The 17,922-nt window shown below is 40.2% G+C and overlaps 1 protein-coding gene across 1 annotated transcript in view; it reads right to left on the bottom strand.

Moving 5' to 3' along the window:
- Positions 1–17,922, bottom strand: part of iglon5 (IgLON family member 5) — a 108,286-nt gene that overhangs the window by 75,139 nt on the left and 15,225 nt on the right. The window contains exons 2-3 of the mRNA XM_036557911.1: positions 11,036–11,097; positions 5,785–6,018 (exon numbers count right to left, since the gene is read on the bottom strand). Of these exons, the coding sequence (XP_036413804.1) occupies positions 5,785–6,018; positions 11,036–11,097 (296 nt within the window). The remainder of the gene's footprint in view (positions 1–5,784; positions 6,019–11,035; positions 11,098–17,922) is intronic.

Raw genomic sequence — 17,922 nt, 5'->3', positions numbered from 1 at the left:
TGGGATGTCACCAGCAGGGCTCTGTAGATGATTAAATCTTGGCCACAGCTTAGTAACGCATGATCTTGTTCCCATGCCTTACTAAGGCATGGCCACAACTTAATTATCCCGTTCCCACACCTATGTCATGGCCATGCATTAGGATCTCGTTCCCATATGTTACTATTATTTATACAGTATGTCACCAACAGGGCTCCGTAGTCTTCTCACAGTGGAAGATGGACAAAAAACTGAATCTGGATCTAAAGCAAGAGTGAAGAGTGAAGCCCCTCACCTAAGTGTCTTATAACTCATCTCCTCAGAAATATCTCCTTAAAAATGAAAAACCTGTATTTAATGACTGTTTTGACTGGAAATAAAATGAATGAAGAGTCTCTGATTATTGCACAGAACTGTACACACGCAGAGACACCCTCCTATGTACGCGTGTTCATATGCAGATACTCACTGCAGTGTTATAAATTCATTATGAAGCAATCGACCGTACACAGCCACAGCAGCACAAACACATTTACCACCCTCCATAAACACAGAGGCAACAACAACAGGACATACGCATGTAGGACGCTCCACAATTTGGCTGAGGTGTGCGAGCGAGCAACGGGGAAGTCATGGGTCATTAAAGAACAGAGGTGCTGGCAGGAGATGGAAGGAGAGAAGAAAAGAGGGAGGGAGGGTCTACAGCAATGCAGAGGGAGGGCGTTGATGGAAATTTAGTGAAATCTCCCATGCAAAGGGTGACTGACCACTGTACCATTACAGAGGATCAAAGCTCAAGGCCGAAGCGAGAGGCCGACGTCCATTAGGCCTGGACAAGGGAGGCAGTCAACTCTGATGATCTAATAATGAAATTATGCCACTAGTAGCCACTCTAAGCTGCAAGGAGATGGGAGGGTTTTCACGGATTGGTGACTGCGCTTCAAGACCACTGTAATCTAGAGCTGCAACTAATGATTATTTATATAATCGATTAATCTGTCTGACTATTGATTGATTTATTGAGTTTGTTGGCTGCCTGGTGGTAGGAGAACTAAGCCAATCAGGAGCAACTAAAAGGTCATGGCTTCGAATCCTAGCACTGGCTGGGTATACCTGGTTATGTCATCCCCGCCCAAGGTGGCAAATTTCCCTTGTAGGGTCAATTAAGGACATAACATTATTCAATTAATTCACTAAAACCATTCTTGCTTCTGTAGCTTTTCTTACTTTGCCACCATAAGTCAAAGTTCTTCTTTAAAAGTGCTTAAAAAAGATGGTTCTTCAAGGGTTCTTTAGTAACGACAATGAACCATTTGCATGCTTAAATGCTTTTTTTGCACGGAGAAATGGTTCTTCAGATTGATGGAGAATGTGTTGTACATGTTTCTATATAGAACCTTTTTCGGTTCTATATAGCATCAAAAAAGGTTCTGGTCTTCTTACGATGTCAAGTTTGTAGAAAAAGAAGAACATTGTTGGTGCTATATAGAACCCTTTTCAAAAATGTTCTATATAGGACCATGTACAACACATTCTCAATCAAGCTGAAAAACCCTGAAAGCATACAAAGCGTTCTTTTAGTGTTCATGGATCTATATAGGACCATTGTCTTAACTATAGAACCCTTAAAGAACCATTTCACAATGCAAAGAATCATTTGCTCATGTAATGGGTTCTTTTAGTGTTCATGGATCTTTACTTAAGAAACTTTGAAGAACCATCTTTTTAAAGAGTGTACCTTAAAATTAAATGTTCTGAAATAGTTCTTGGATTTCAAATGTACAGTTCTAGGGAAAATCTTGAACTGGTAAAAAACCTTTACATTATATGGAGGTTCTTTAAACAAGTGGTTCTCAAAGCCCCCGCCCACGATGAACAACTGGGATCTAGCAAAACTGTGCACCGGTTTGAGAACAACTGCTTTGAACTTTTTAAAGGAGACTTGCTCTCTCCAGACTTGCTCATGTACAAAGATGGTTCTTTAAAAAAAGAACCTTCCAATGAAAAGATGTCCAAAGTGTTGCCCAGGCCCAACCCTCAAGGACATTTGATTTGGCTCGACATCTATCACAATGAGAGAAAAAGTACATTTTTATATAAATTCTTCTTTTAAAAAATCTGTTGTTGCATTCTGAGGTATTATTATTATTATTAATATAAATAGTGCAAAATAACATGTTTATAACCCGATTAACATGTAAAAAACCACCTACCTTCTTCATTTGCATACTGTTTTGTTTATTTTTTGGCGTGCTTCCAAACACAAACACTGCATTTTGGCACCCCAAGGCAAAAAAAAGAGCCCTTGTTTTGCCACATTTACTTTAAGAATATGCAAACAAAACAACAGAAGCAACACCGCCCCCTATGCTTCCTGTAGCATACTGCAGTCTCTCAGAATGGCCTGTTAGAATAAATGAACATTATATACTCAGCTGCTGGTAAAACGTTGAGCAACAGCTTTGAAACATGGATTTTTCTTCTCAGCAGTCTGAGCTGCCTTTTAATGAGCTTCGTCCACATCATTGCTTAATGTTTTCTAGATGGTTCTTTTTTCGCCCCCGTGGCTGAAAGAACCAATCGGAACCTTAATAGTACAAGTAATTGCCCAGAAAAGTCATAACAGTGGAATCCAGAACAGTGGCAGCAGCGAAAATGCTTCGGCAAACCAAGACAAAGGTGTATCTGTAAATGACTGAGGGCTCTTTGATTGAAAAAAAGCAAAATTGCCAGCAATTAAATTTTAATAAGGGAACACTTTCCTCCCGTCCCCGTATCGTTTAGCGAGGAGAGATGGATTGAGTGGGCTAAAGAGAAGAAGAAAAGGAGGGATGGCAATGATGGATAGAAGCTCTAAATCTGGCTGAATGCGCATCAACAGTTTCTCATTAAAACGTAATCGCTCAATTGATCCTTGGCGAACTCTGCACTACTTAAACAGTTACTGGCACAATAGTGTGACCTCTGAGGACAGAATGTAAGACAAGGACTTCAATCCTTCCAAACATGGAGAAGATACGGCCTCCAGGCCAATATTTATCACACAGCGAGCATGCTGTGTTTATGTATTGGCACTGGAGTTTGCTTCGGTACAGAATTGGTAGAAGCAGCGACGGTAGGTGAACTATGCATTACGCAGCCATGTTAACATAGAGAGCAAAAGCACATTCTCCAATGCAAAATCAATGGAACTGTTACTGCTTGTCAACAAGGACAAATTATTTTTATATATCTGGAACTAACAACTATCTATAAATCAACAATTGTGTTACAGAGCAGAGCCAATTTCTTCTTCTTTTGCCATGTAAATAGTTGCCATGTTGATGACATTGTTTTTAGTCCATCAGAAAATTGATGACAATTGAAGGAAAGCTTCGGTAGTCTTGATTGTTTATTTAAGGTTGACAAAATAGTGGAGGTTATAATTTTTCTTATGGATCTGACCTGAAACTCACTCACATTTAGCAGGCTGAAGGTTCTCCACAAGGGGGTGCTATTCAGTAGCATGAGGGGAGAGGGGCTGTGGTGGTATTGGCCCTCACAGATTGGCCCCCAGAGACTGCCACGTGCTTAACTGACCCCCACAGTTTGGTCCCCTATAGATTGGCCCTTATATTTTGGCCCCCACAGATTTTTTTATCCTGTCTTCATAGGTATGCTGTGTCGCTCTGCATATGTACAACATAGCCAACTTTTAACATTTGAGGAACCATTTTTAACATAAAACAATATTTTTAAGAGGTTTAATTTAGGAATTTGTATAAAAAAGATGCATGTTTACTTTTTACATAATTAACGTTATACTGCATTTAAAGAATATGTATTTCATATACAAAATAGTTTTGTCACAGAGATTTTGGTCACTGGTGTTATCAGGACACTTATATTACATTTTAACAGTATTTCCAGCTCTACTAAAATGCTTCGTTGGGTCAAGACTCATCAGATAGGAAGCATCTCAAGGCATGAGAGGGCCATACTTATTCACTATATTTCATTAATTTATTAAGATTTTGTTTATCAGGCAGCACATAACTTCTATGTGTCGGCAGTGTTATGAGATTTAATGGCTGGGTAATTAAAATTTTGTCAAAATAATGCCAAATATCATTTTTATTACTGATTTTAAATAGTTGCACAAGGTCACCTGACAACCAATGAGTTTACAAAATCCTCAGTATTAACCAGAATGTCACTGGTGTCACAGTCACTGGTGTTACACCACATTTATATAACACCAGTGACTGTAAAATATTTTTGCATATATGATAATAGGAGATGTTAATGGACATATTAAGACTGTTTAGTTTTGGGAATATGGAAGTCTACAAAATAGAAGTCCTATTACTTGCAAGGATAAATTACAGTATTTATAGATCCCCCCTCCCCCAATCTGATTCTGTTTCTCACCTGGGCCACCCTCTAGAATTGATCTCGACATGTGACTGCCATAACGACCACTGTGTTTGACTTGGCTTGGAATTGTGAAGTAGGAGCTCGGAATTGCGTCATTTTTAACATCCACACATTCACGTTACAAAGTGAAGAAGACCTGAAATGGAAGCGAGTATTATTAGCAACACACTAGCCAGCTAACGGTAATGATATGAGTGATAAATTTAATTATCATCATGTATGTACCTCCTCAAAACAGCAAACTTAATGGTCAGTCTTACAGATCTGACCAACGTTCAGAGCAGGAATTCCCAGTTGAGGGGGGGTTGTCTTTGATTTTTCCTAGATGGAGATGGGAAATTCCAAGATATGGGCTTTAGTCAAATGCAGCTTTATAACTCAGTGACTTTTGGTGTTTCATTGGAGTGATGCATAAATGACACATTGTACCTTTGTTTTATTCGAGATGAATGAAAACACCTGGACTTCTACTAGTTGTTCAGTGTCCATTTTTCTTAAAACAGCAACATTCGGTTTATTCCACAGCTACAACATTACGGTGAAATATGGGAAAATGTGACTGTTGATGTAGTGATCTGCTGGGCTTTGTATTATGCTGCAGCTGTCGTCTTTGCCGTCTTCTTTCAACCGTAATAATGTGCAGCTGGGATCAAGGCCAAATGACAGTCATAAGGATAAAAAAGACTAACATGTACATTGATACGATTGATAAAAATGGGATATAGACACAGTTAACAATGCTCCCTGCCCAATGTAATGGCCCCTTAAACTGATATTGCGCATTTCAGTGCAAATGACTTTAGCTTACACTCTTGGCATCTTGGCACACCATCTACACTGCAAATCTTGGACAGCTATAAAGTTATGACTGGTGTGTTGGTAAGTTAATTTATTCATGGGCTCATTTAAACAGCACTTAAATGGTCTCCCAGACTTTGGTCTTGGGGTATTACGCCTGGAGGCCAGTAATGTTTTTCCGGAGAGAAATTTAATCAGCAACCAAACTGCGCCATGGCCATGTAATCATGGCAACAGCACATCCCTGCTGCCTGGTCACTTAACTGCTCATCTGTTCTTTGCGAGTGGCCAAGGGGGTACGGCTCCTCGTTTTTTGGCCTGTCTCCCAGCTAAAGCGAACGTCCTTGCGCCACTCCAGCATAGCAAGTGGAGCGAAGCTTTCTCCCTTCATGCCCACATAGCAGTTTATGTGCAGCAATGCATCCACGTCTTACATCCAGTAGAGTGTAGACTGGAATTGGAATTGCCATAGATTTCTTTTCTCTACATTCCTGCGAGCACAATGGCTCGCTCCAGTGTCGTAGCATCTCAAGATGCTGCTGGCATGGGCCCACGTCTGCCCTTGTCCTGCTCAGCCATTACCATTATTACTTCCTTCCCCAGAAGAATAGGAGCGCAGCGGCGGCGCATAAAGCGAAAATGTCACGAAGGACGAGGCCGTGGGAGAGTTCCTCTCTGGCCCGAGCGTGCCGAGTGTGACGGCCAGTGGTGCAGAGAGCCGTGTGCCCGAGCGTTCATGAATAATACATGACAGGCCAGCCAGGGCTGCCAGGGCTGACGCTGCCCATTTGCCTTTTGCACGCTTGGTCTGAGCCACGGAGGAGGCTACAGCGAGGGGGACATCAACACAGCATGAGGCCAGAGATGGTGCTAGGTACTCTGGGTGCTAATTGGTGGGTTTGATCAATGCTCCCTAAGACCTTTGGGGCTGTGTTAATTGGGACACTCCCTTTGGTTTCCCAATGTTACGGGGTACTGATTTTTTTTTACATTTCTGCATAATTGAATTGTTGAGTCATTTAGAGTGGTTTCATGAATGGCTCTATTCTAGACACACTTACAGACTCTGATTTGTATACGGTGATAAGAACCAGGGATTGTGATGTCTGCATTACAAGCCTGGCCATTTTATTTACTATCTGAAATGACCAGAGAATTGCAATTGTCTTTTGAATTTTTATTTGTAATGTTGATTATGGTATGGCCCTGCCTTTACCTCACAAAGGTGTTAAAAAAGTACATTTTAGGACAAAAGCCTATCTTAGCACTCTCGTAAAATATGTCTCAGGCATCCAGCAATGTATTCCTAACCATTTCATGTAATAACTTGCTGTGAGGAAACTTTTAGATGTGGACGTCTGGTTCCTCTCACCACCACTGTGATTCTAACTTGGTGAGTTTTCTCTAGAACAGAGCATTTCACATCAAACCACTCTGCAAGACTGTATATATCCTAATAATTATGCAGACATTTTAAAATATTGGTGGAAATCAGGACTGTTTTTGCTGTAAACACTATAAGCAGTAATGTAAGGCTCCAAGCCACCAGGGGGCCCTGTGAGTATGCAATCTTTTGCATTTTGTTTGGTGAAAATGGTCAGTGAGTCAGGCAGTGGCTGAAAAGTCCGTGGCTAACTAGCTAGCATCAAGGATAAGAACTGTTAGGCTAACTCATATTAACCCCTTAAAAGGCCAGGGCCTGTCAGAAGGCCCAAAGTATTATTACACACTTCTATAACCTAAGAATAGCTCAATCAGTTTGCACTGAATAATAAGCCTTAGTATCTAATAAGCCTGGATTTTAAGGGGTTAAGTTGCTAGATAGCTAGCAAGTTTATACCCATCTATGATAAAAGTTAGCTACCTAACCATCGCTGTCACAAGATTGTATCAAAAGTGGACAACCTTGTCCGAAGTGGTAACTTTAGAGGAGAAAGGAAAAACGTTCTTAATCTTTAGTGGAAGTTAATGCAGCAATAATTTATTTCCAAGCAATTCTGAACCATTTGTATTCACCCATTCATCATGAAATTCAGATACAATGTAAAGGGCAGCTGGATTATTCAAATTTAGGAAAAAAAAAATGTGTAAAAAAATATTGCTATAAGGTTTTGTTCCAACAGTGGTGATTTGTTAAACTTTCATATTACTTTTCTATGAAATTACATATTAATTTGCATTAAGTAGTTCATTTTTCACTCTTACAAAGTAATACGATTTATTAAACACAAAGTAATGCTATTTAAGTCTGATATTGTTTAAGGCCCCTAAATGTTCCCCTGGTCAACATTAAGGGACTGCAAAAATGTGATTGTACTAATACAGCTGGCTGTGAATGGACAGCTAGAGGGGGAACTAGTAGGCATGATGTATGATTTGTTAAACTGTAGCTTTTATTCATTACTGGCCACATTAGCATTTTTTGGGCAAAGTTCTCTTCTAATTATGTGCATATCATCTTTCAAACTTTTGTCAGCCCCCGACCCCATACAGATCACGCAACCTCCATTGCCTCAAAACAGCTCCAATTGCATCACCCGTCCCTTAGCAAAAACATTTTAATCGTGATTAACATGACAACAATCTGGCAGCGTAGGCAACCAATCACCGAGTATCATCCCTCAGGTTTTATACAATATAAATAACAGTAAATACGACCTGTTTAATGGAATGAGTGTGGCTTTTCAGACTCGGAGAGTGAGGAGGCCAGTGGATCTATGTGCCTAAACCATGTCATATTTTGCCTCAAGCGTTATTTTGGGCAGGCAAGAGCACTAAATCCAGCCTCGACTCCAGTTAGCCATTATCATACAGTGGCCTATGTCAGTAAGAGTGCAGACGATCTTTTTACAGACACATTGGAAAGTAGGTGCATGTGCACTGTCCCATACTGTATATGATTTACTGTCAGCAGACAGTATTTTTCCAAAACAACAGCTTTTTAAGCGAGAACAGAATTAGACATGGCATGTACCGGTGCCTGGCCAATATCAGCAGAAAGTACTGGATGGGATATCTGAGGGGAAAAAAATGAGCGAATCTGTTCCAATCCTGTAACAAATCTATCCTGAAATAGCGCTCGCTCACATTCTGTGATCTGCTGTTAGCTGTGTTGTTCCTCCTGTGGGGTAACAGAACGTCTGAGTAGAGCATTTTTAGCATCATAGCCTACTTTTAGATGCTCATCTTAAAAGAACGGTTTGGCAAAAAATCAAAAGTACATAGTTTTCCTCTTATGACAGATGGAGTCAATCAGCCAAGGCATGTTTGGTGCCTAGGCATCTTGTGCTAGAGCTACAAGGCTAATATGCTAACAAACACCAGAAGTCGAATCTTTTCTATAAATACATGTCCAAAACTTCTCTCAAGCCACTCAAACTGCATCTAGAGCTTCAGGAAGGTTGTTAAGATTTGGCATGTAAGTCATACTGTGAGCTATAAAAATGAACAAAACTTCATTGTGTACACAGTACATTGCCATGTCTGGCAACAGGTGTTGTGCTAAATCATGGACACTATAAGAGAATGATATGACAAAAATGTAAAAATATAATCACATGAATATTTTTCAAGAAATTTTCACAATACACAATATATCACTATATATATATATATATATATATATATATATATATATATATATATATATATATGTATGTATATATATATATATATATCGCTGTTGTCGGTAGAAAACCTCATATCTCCATTTATGACTTTTTCAAGTTTTTGACATAATTTGAAAAATTTCAATGATGAACGGACTAAAAGAAATGACCGAAAATGACTTGAAAAATGTCTGGTTCCATTGACTTACATTAAAAGTAAAGTACGTTTTTTCCTTCTCTTGTAAAGTTACCATTTTGGAGATACAAGGTTTTCTTCCGACAGCAGCGATATATATATATATATATATATATATATATATATATATATATATATATATATATGCTTTTCTGACATCTGGTAAATTGCTATTGACTTTTAAAACCTATGAATATAATGATTTGAACATTTCAATGACGTTACACAGTTATGCTGTTTATATATGCTGTTCAGAAGTGTTTTTAAGTACTGACAATGTCTACAGTATGCTCAGAAGAGTATATTGTGACATATTGTGATGTAATTTATCAAGATAATGATATATATTGTCATAGTGCCCAGTCCTAATGGATGCTACGCATCACAATTTGTTTTGTTTTTTTCTTTATAAATAATTGATAATTTTAGTTTTGAACTGTAAATAAATACTTTAAATAGAAAGAGCAGAAATCGTGAATGGAATCTAGTGTCCATATGTCCATGTGACATACTGGGGTAGCTGGATTCAGCAGATGGAAGCCGAATTTAGCACAACACCCACTGTCTAAAATGCCTGCTGCATTCAGCTACACGGTGAGTTTTTGTTCATTTTTATAGTTCACAGTCGGTCACACTGTGTCCTAAACCACATTGACAACTGTGCAACATTAATGAAGACCTGGATGTGGTTTGAGCGAGCTGAGAAACGTTTTGGGGATGTATTTACAGAAAACATTTGGGTGACTATTGACTTCTAGTGTTAGCAACATTAGCTTTGTACACTAAGCCAAAGAAGCAAAAACATCTTTTTGCTGACTGCATCTGGATTACAAGTAGAAAATTGTGTGAACTTGGACCAGTTTATTAAATTACTACCAAACTTAATGCATTTAGGGTTGATTTTTTATTTCCTGTGAGTTTAAAAAACAGCAAACAGCTTTCATTTTGCTCTCTAACAACCCTTTAAAACTGAAATGGTTTTCAAACAGCAGCAGTGATATCCAGGTAATTATTATTACATATTTAAAAACCTCAATCCATTGCAAAGCCTTTTAATGCGTGCTTAATTGATTTCGTTGCATTAAAGGTCAATCGAATAGCAAACGTAGCATAATAATGACTGCCAACTATGAACTACATCAGCATTGTTAGACTGAACTAACCTCAAGGCCTACTGCGCAAATATTGACAGGCTTTTTCTTGTGACCCCATTTTTCGACAACAGACGGCTCCGTCTAATCTGGCAGCGCCCCATAGGACGTCTAAATAGAGCATCGTTTGAGGTCTACATTAGATCAGGCCTCCACGATGCTCTCGTCTTTGTGTCGAGGAGCGGAATTGTTCGAATCAAGAGCTGAAGTGAACCATACATGGATGAATCACACGCGGGTCCGCAACCATGCCAACAGAGCAGGTGAACATGGCCCACACGCTCCCTATCTCTCTCCGGGCAAGAGCTGCGCGCTGGCAGCAGCACCTGGCACGCTTCCCTTCCTCTCCGCTCCTCCGGGCACAGATATTGATGCATTCTAACGATTTAGAATAATGGGCCAGCATCATACGGTCACAGCTTTCGTGAATCCAATATGGAAAAAGCCCCCAACTCCCTCCTAGAACAGCGCAGGAATAAGATTATCAGGTATTCCTTGGGAAAAAAAAGAAAAAAAACTGGAGTGATATATTAAAAAGTATGAAATGGTTTTTAAGTTTTTCTGCTTGGACTAGCAGCGTGGAATTGGTTAATGATCGCCGAGAAGCGCATCCGTCTGATATCCCTGTGGGAGGTCACGCTAACATTGATCTGTCTTTCTCCCTCCTTCTGTCTTTCTTCTTTTTCTTCCTTTTTTCTTCTCTCGTCTTTTCTGCCGAGACCAAGGCGCGGGGAAATCGATAGGAAATCAAGCAAACAGATAGAGAATAAGTTGTTCGCAAAATGTTACTGAGTGAACTTTTACTTCAAAAGAACTTCTGAAATGAAGAGTAAGGAAGGGTTTTTTTCCCCCCTCCTTCTTCTTCTTTTGCTCTTTTGGGCACCAACTTTGATGCCTCAGCTCCGGGATGGGGATCTCCAGATTGGGGTGAGGAGTCAGAAACGGGATGCTGAGAGATTGCAGCAGGATTAAAGGTCAGAAAAACACTATTGACAGATTGTTACAAATGAGAGGTACTCTGTTATCTCAATCTGCCCAGGGCCGTCTGCGTGGGGTACGGAGCTGGCTCGGAATTATCTTCTGATATGCTGCCATGGCAGGAAGAGCGCAGAATTGGCATGCATGGCACGCAGTGCTGTCCCTCTTAAGGATACAGCATGTCTGGTCAGCGTCTGAAGCCTGAATGGTGTTATTATTTCAAGGCTTAATGATCGGCAGTTACTGGACCTTAAATCCCACTGGAGCTGGCAGGGCTTTTCGGACAATTCACACTAGGAACTTTGGCTGTGAAGGAGGAAAGGTCTAGCAGGGCAGTACAATACAGTGCAAAAGTCAAAGACAAACCTTCACTTATTTCATTTCCAGACAAATTGGCCACTAAGCAAGATCATGGAGGATTGTGAGAAGCAGAAAATGCTAAACCAATGTCTAAGACTGAACTTTGGAGGCGGGGAAAAAATCCCTGAAAAACTGCAAGCGAGAAAAGAATGGAAGCGAGGCGAGGCAGGTTTATTTTTATAGCACCTTTCATACACCGCGGCCATTCAAGTTGACTTACAAATACGAAAATACAAACGTACATTAAAATGTAAAAGATGTAGAAGTAAAAACATTAAAAAGTGATTGTAAACAACAGATTTAAAAGACACATAAAGGTAAAAAGTGGACGCTTGATTGATGATTAGTTTCACAACTTTCCATTAAAATATGATTTTCTACTCTTTTCCTGATTGACTGTTGAAGTGCATAATCACCATTATGGCTGCAGGTTAAATACATGAAGGTTGATCTCTGACTTTTAGACAACACTGTACATGAACCTGAACTTGTGGTCACACTTTATTTCTACAGCATCCCACAAGCAGGAGTTCAACTGGGATTTTGGAGGAGGGGAAGCAATACTTTTTCTGTCGGTGTCAGTTGTTCAGTGTATGTGGTATTATATACAGTTCTAAGCACTGATGTCATGAAAATGTGATAAAGGCCTGTTTCGGTCTAAATGCCAGAATTAAGGCTGTTCATTTACTTGCTGTTCCTTGTTCGTCGGTTTTGGCATCAGAATTATATCAATAGCTCATCAGATGAAGGTCACACTAAAGCCTTTAAACTAGCAAAAGGCATTGTTCCAAACAATGATGCTGCCGATCTGACATCAAGAACCCTTCTTGTCCCTTTAACTGCATGCTTGGATACAGCGCCTCCTTTTTTAAGAGACTGCTGGTAGAAGCAAAACAGTTTATCCACAAAACCTGTGAAATAGTTCAACTCTGTGCCCAACTTCATTCAATGCATTTGGAAACACCAGCCTACTGACTTAACTAGCCAACTGAACTCAACTGGCTAAATTCCATCTCAGTCATGGCAACTGTATACATACTGGTGACATCTATACAACAGAATGCTTTAGAATTTTTTCAGATAAATAATCTGAGCAACTGGCAAGATGAACGGACGGAAGAATTTAATCGAGTGATACAAGGAGGACGTTACATTTCAAGGTGCTGTGGATAAGCGAATGGACTGATGCGAGAATGTGTAACGCAACTGTTTTGTGATTGTCTGGAGGGCCCAAAGTGCACGGTTTGTGGTGAGAAAAGGGCCAAAATAAACAAAACAACATACAAATAGAGTAGAGCTGGACCCGAATATTCGACCATTCGGATATTCATTCGTTGGACAGGTATTCAGTTTTTAATTAATCTAATTTGGGATTCAGATATTTGTTTTTTGGCTAAATGTAGGCTATCAGTAAAGGTGAACTGCAGGTGAAAATACTGAAACATTCAGGGTTCTTGGCAAAAACTTAGATGACTCGAGGATATGGTCCATAACACAACTTTATTTTTAATTTGCTGAGAAGAAACACAGCCTCTCCAGCGCTAAACAGCCCCCTGTTCTACTCTGGAAAACCTACCACCCCACCCGTGTTCAAGCACTGAATCTTTACTGTTAATTACTAACAAAGCTTTAGAGCACAAAAAATGGTATTCAGGACAGCCCTGAAATACAGAATGTTTGTGGGTTTAAACTGAGTTTTTATATTTTTTTGTGTTATTAAAGAACTTTTTTCAAACATTTAGAAAGAAAATAAGAATTTAATAAGTTGTAATTCGTATAAAATACTTGTTTTCTCTCATTTTGTGAGGGGATGGTTTAGTGTACATTTCTAGTAGGCCGAATCAAGCGATCTCATATGCCAACTTTGGGCCGCCCTGGGTTAAAAGGACTTCACATAGGCTTGGAAACAATTTACATTTCCATCACATTACAAAAATGGAGCTAAACTTTGTTGGTAGACCAGATGAACCAAAGTTATGGACTGTAACCTCAAATTGTGTAAATTTCTCCTGAAACTTGAATCTTGAACATTACAGTATTTTCACCTGCACTTCACCTTTATTGATACCCTACATTTGAAAAAAAAAATATCTGAATGGCAAAAATAAAAATTAAATATATATCCAACAAACAAATATCCAAATGGTCTAATTTTCGGGTCCAGCCCTACTTTGTTTGTACGTTTTTTGTCTTTTTGGCCTTTTTCCCACCACAAATATTGCACTTTGGGCCCTCCAGATAATCTTTCTTTATGTTTATCAGTCGTTCATTTTTTTCCACTGTCACATCCTCCTTTTATCATTCTACCAAATTCTTTTATCATTCTATCAAATTCTTTTAGTTTAATGTAGAATTTAGGTGGAGTTTAATTTTAAGTTGAATTTAATAGAAATTTAATGAAATGTCAGCTAAAGACAAAGCAAGCATCACAGTCGCATACAAAAGTTTGTGCGCCCCTGGTCAAATGACACTTTTTGTTGATTTTCTGAGTGAAAATAAGTTAACACACCGTCTACAGAGAGCATGCGTTTCATAAAATGTGCCCTGTGCAAAAATTTTGTTTTTTTTTTTTCCAATATGTAAAAGAAATAGAACCTGTGCACAAGAATTTACAGGAAAATGCCATGTTTAAGTTCCCTGTAGAGCAGTGGTCACTAAACCTGGTCCTGGAGATCTACCTTTCTGTAAAATCTAGATCTGCAATCTGCTACACCTGCTCCAGCCAATTAACTTCTTTAGAAGTCCTTGATTGGCTGGATCATGTGCATTGGCTCTTGTTGAGGGGAGGGGCAGTGTGTTAAATGTAGGTTGGAACTTAACTCTTCAGGACAGTAGATCTCCTGCAAGAGGGTTAGTGACCACTGCTGTAGTGGACGTGTTAACGTATTTTCACTTAGAAAATCAACAGCACATGTAGTCTGACCAAAGTCATTCAAATAAATTTGCATACGACTGTAACAAGACAACTATCATGGACCATCAAAGTGAACTGCTGATGAACTTCTAGCTTATAAAGGCTTAGCCAAGCAAGAGACCTTAGCATTAACTGCCATTAGACTGCCAAGCAAACAAATGAGAGTGAACCACATAAACAAACAAGGGCTGCTCCCTGTATGCTGAGCGGGATGAATGTGTGCACTCAGCCAGAGAAATCCCACACGGCCATGAAAGGCATGGGGAGTCCTGCGATGCACCAACAAAAATAAACGTGTTACGCAATGAACTGATGAAGTGGGAGGAAAAGTGGGGACTCAGATTAGCTGTGTTTGCCTGCAGCTTTGCTGCCTGGACAACCCACCGAGCCTTGCCCTGTCAAATATAAAACAAACCTCATGTGGAAAATCTAGTCTCCATTCCAGGCTTCATGAGTTTTGCAATGACGTCTGGATCCAGCACAGTTCCTCCATGGCATTTAGGAGGGTGAGTCAGATTGGTTGCATTAAAGAAAGCTTCATTTGCTACTCTAAATCCCATGTCACATCTCTATGGTTATTTGAATTGCTGGAGGAAAATGGCTGACATTTGCAAGAAACATTTCCCCCTTCCCCAGAACGGTGCTGCTCAGAGCTCCAAACCTGTTCGAGCAACAAGAGTGGGAAAAAAACCCTGAAAATCGACTGTATTTTTCTAGGAACAAAAATGCTACGGAACACACGGCCATACTTAACTGTTCCAGATCACCAACATTCATTTGAAACCTTTATTAGCAGATAATGATTTTATTGTTACCCTCCATGTAGCCCCACTAGTGTATTATATGTGTCTTACTTCCAAACTGCCAAATCGATTCAAATCAAAATTACATTTTAAGAATAAGATGCAATTTTCAAACTTGGGTTTTGAAAGCTACAGAAAAAAATGGGACTCCTAACAGCTGTGCAAGACCTGGTAGACCACCAAAACTGTCCCCGTCAGATAAACAGCACTTAAAGCTTTTTGTCTTTGGAAGAAAATCAAGCTTCATGCTTGCTTCACATCTGAAAAAACCCATAGTTGTTTCTGTCCACTCTTTCAATGTGAGAAGACAACTCAGCGCTATGGGTCTGAAAGGATGTGTAGCTGCTCAAGAAGCCTCACTGAGAAAAGGAGACAGACACATTAAACAAAGAAGCTAAACAATGGACTGACCGCCCCAGAGTCCACACCTCAACATCACTGAATGTGTTTGATATTACTTGGATCGTGAGAAGAAAAAGATTCAACCACCTTCTAAGACTGAACTTTGGTGGTGTGGAAAAATATCCCTGCAAATTTCTTTGGAAAACTGAAAGCGAGTGTCCTGAAAAGAATGGAAACTGTAATAAAGGCAAAGAGTGGACACACTAAATACTAACATTGTGTCGACCATATTTTATATTAAACCTACATACATCCACTGAAAAAGGAGCATTGTAACCACTTGGTCATTTTGTGCTAACTGGTTTAGAAATGCAGCATTGGAAATATTAAAATATTGGTACTGTTTTATCAGTTCCTGTGTGCTGGTGTTGCTACACATCCAGGTGATACTGTCACCTGGAAATTGAGGCCAGTCTATATCAACCAGTTAACACTTTCAAAACTACTACAATGCACCTTTTTCATGTATACATATCCTTTTGAAAACCTCAGATCAGAAGTGTTAGATTAGTGTTGGAACTAAACTCTGCAGGAGGGTAGCTCTCTGGGAGCAAGTCTGGAGATATCTACAGCAACCCCGTCATGAGCTCAGGCGAGAAAAATGTTACATTAATAGAATCTAACAGAATGGAGACCAAGGGAGAAGTCCAAAAAGGAATCATTGTGCTGTGGTAGTGTTAATTAGCGGATCGCTAACAGGCCAAAGGCAGGAGGTGAATGGCAGCGGTACCTATTAGACACTAGAAGGCTCGCACATTCCTCCGACATAACCCATAAATGAGAGTGTGGTGGACCGCCATTCGGCGGCAGGCAATGCACCCAGACTATGAGTAATGAGTAACATGCTCGTGAGGAACCGGTGGGATCGGGGCCTTAATTAAAGCGCCGGAGAACCAGGGATACATACCTCTGGGAGATGGGCAAGAGAGAGACGGAAGAGAAGTATTCGAGGAGCATGGGTAGGGTGTCTGAGGATACTGTGATAATTGTAATTGTGTTGAGGAGATGGAAGGTGGTGGGGGGTGGGGTGGTGGGGGGGGGTGGTGACAGAGCGAGAAGAGCGTAGGGTGAGAAGCAGGGAAGGAAGGCTAAGACAATCAGGAAGGACCCTGTGGGAGGGCACCCTTTGTCGAACTGGGTAATTGGAGGTGATGGTGGTGGGACTTCTTATTGTTGAGAGAAAGGAACGGAAGAAGGGATAGTGGGATCCAGAGAGTGTGAGGAGGCTTTTCGGTGGTGGTGGGGCCACGAGTCGTGTGGTAATTGATTGGCAGGCGACTGGCAAGGGTGCTCTTTCTTCAGTTCGGGTCAGGAGAGGCAAAATCGATCATCAGATTTGTTCAGTGCCACGGAAGGCCCCAAGAAGCAGGACAGGGAAGAGAGATGGTACCCAATTGGAGCCGAATTGAAGCGCATCTCCCTTCAAGAGGAAAGGGAGACAAATAGATTCTGTGGGGGTGTGTTAGAGGAGGGAAAAGTCCGACAAAGAGTCGGAGCGGATGAGCTAGACATCGGGGGGGGAACGGGGAAAAAAATAGAAGGAAAGAGACGGAGGGAGGCAATAATGAAAGGCTGCCGGAGCAGAGGAAGAGGAAAGGGGCGAAGAGGGATGGGAGCAAATAGAAAAACAGAAAGAGGAGAGAAACACTGACTCACGAGGGATTAGGAGTGAGATGTGGCGAAGAAAAAAAAAGCTCAATTAAAGGAAGTGGGTCAGGCGAAGCAGGAGGATGGAGCTGAAGTGATGAACACAGGATATCAAAGGTCTGCCGAGCAGTCCTTATGTAAGAGCAAAAGATCCATGACCTTCTTGACCTTTTCTTATTGTGTGTGTTTGTCATCTTATATGTTTCGGGAAATTGAATGTGCTTGGTATATTCAGCATGGAGGGTTTTAAGAAAAATTGAAAAAAAAATAGAAACTAGCCTTGATGTGGGCTTAAGCCTGCGTGGCCTTCTTGAGATCTTTGGGTCAGCACATCATCTTCTCGCCATACAAATCCTCTCAGGCCTCTGATAGCTTTTCAAATGTAATGGATAGTTTCACCAAGAATGCTAAAGTAGATAATAATGAAAGAAGCGAATGGCGTGATCAATGCAGCTAACACTGAACTGAGCAAGTAGCAACTAATTAGCATGAATCCATTTGCAAAATGCTAGTTGTTCATTTTCACTTATTGTTAGCAACATTGGCTTTTTTGATTGAAGTATTCTGTGACACTCTACAATAACAGGCCTTAATAAACAGCTAGTCAATCATTATCAAATTGTTTGTTAATGGTTGTTAATAATAATTGTTACATATGCTACTGTTTTAC

The sequence above is a fragment of the Colossoma macropomum genome, unplaced genomic scaffold (assembly GCF_904425465.1).
Source record: "Colossoma macropomum unplaced genomic scaffold, Colossoma_macropomum, whole genome shotgun sequence".
Lineage (NCBI taxonomy): Eukaryota > Metazoa > Chordata > Actinopteri > Characiformes > Serrasalmidae > Colossoma > Colossoma macropomum.
The sequence above is the reverse complement of the archived record's forward strand: the minus strand, read 5'-3'. Positions and strand labels throughout refer to the sequence as shown.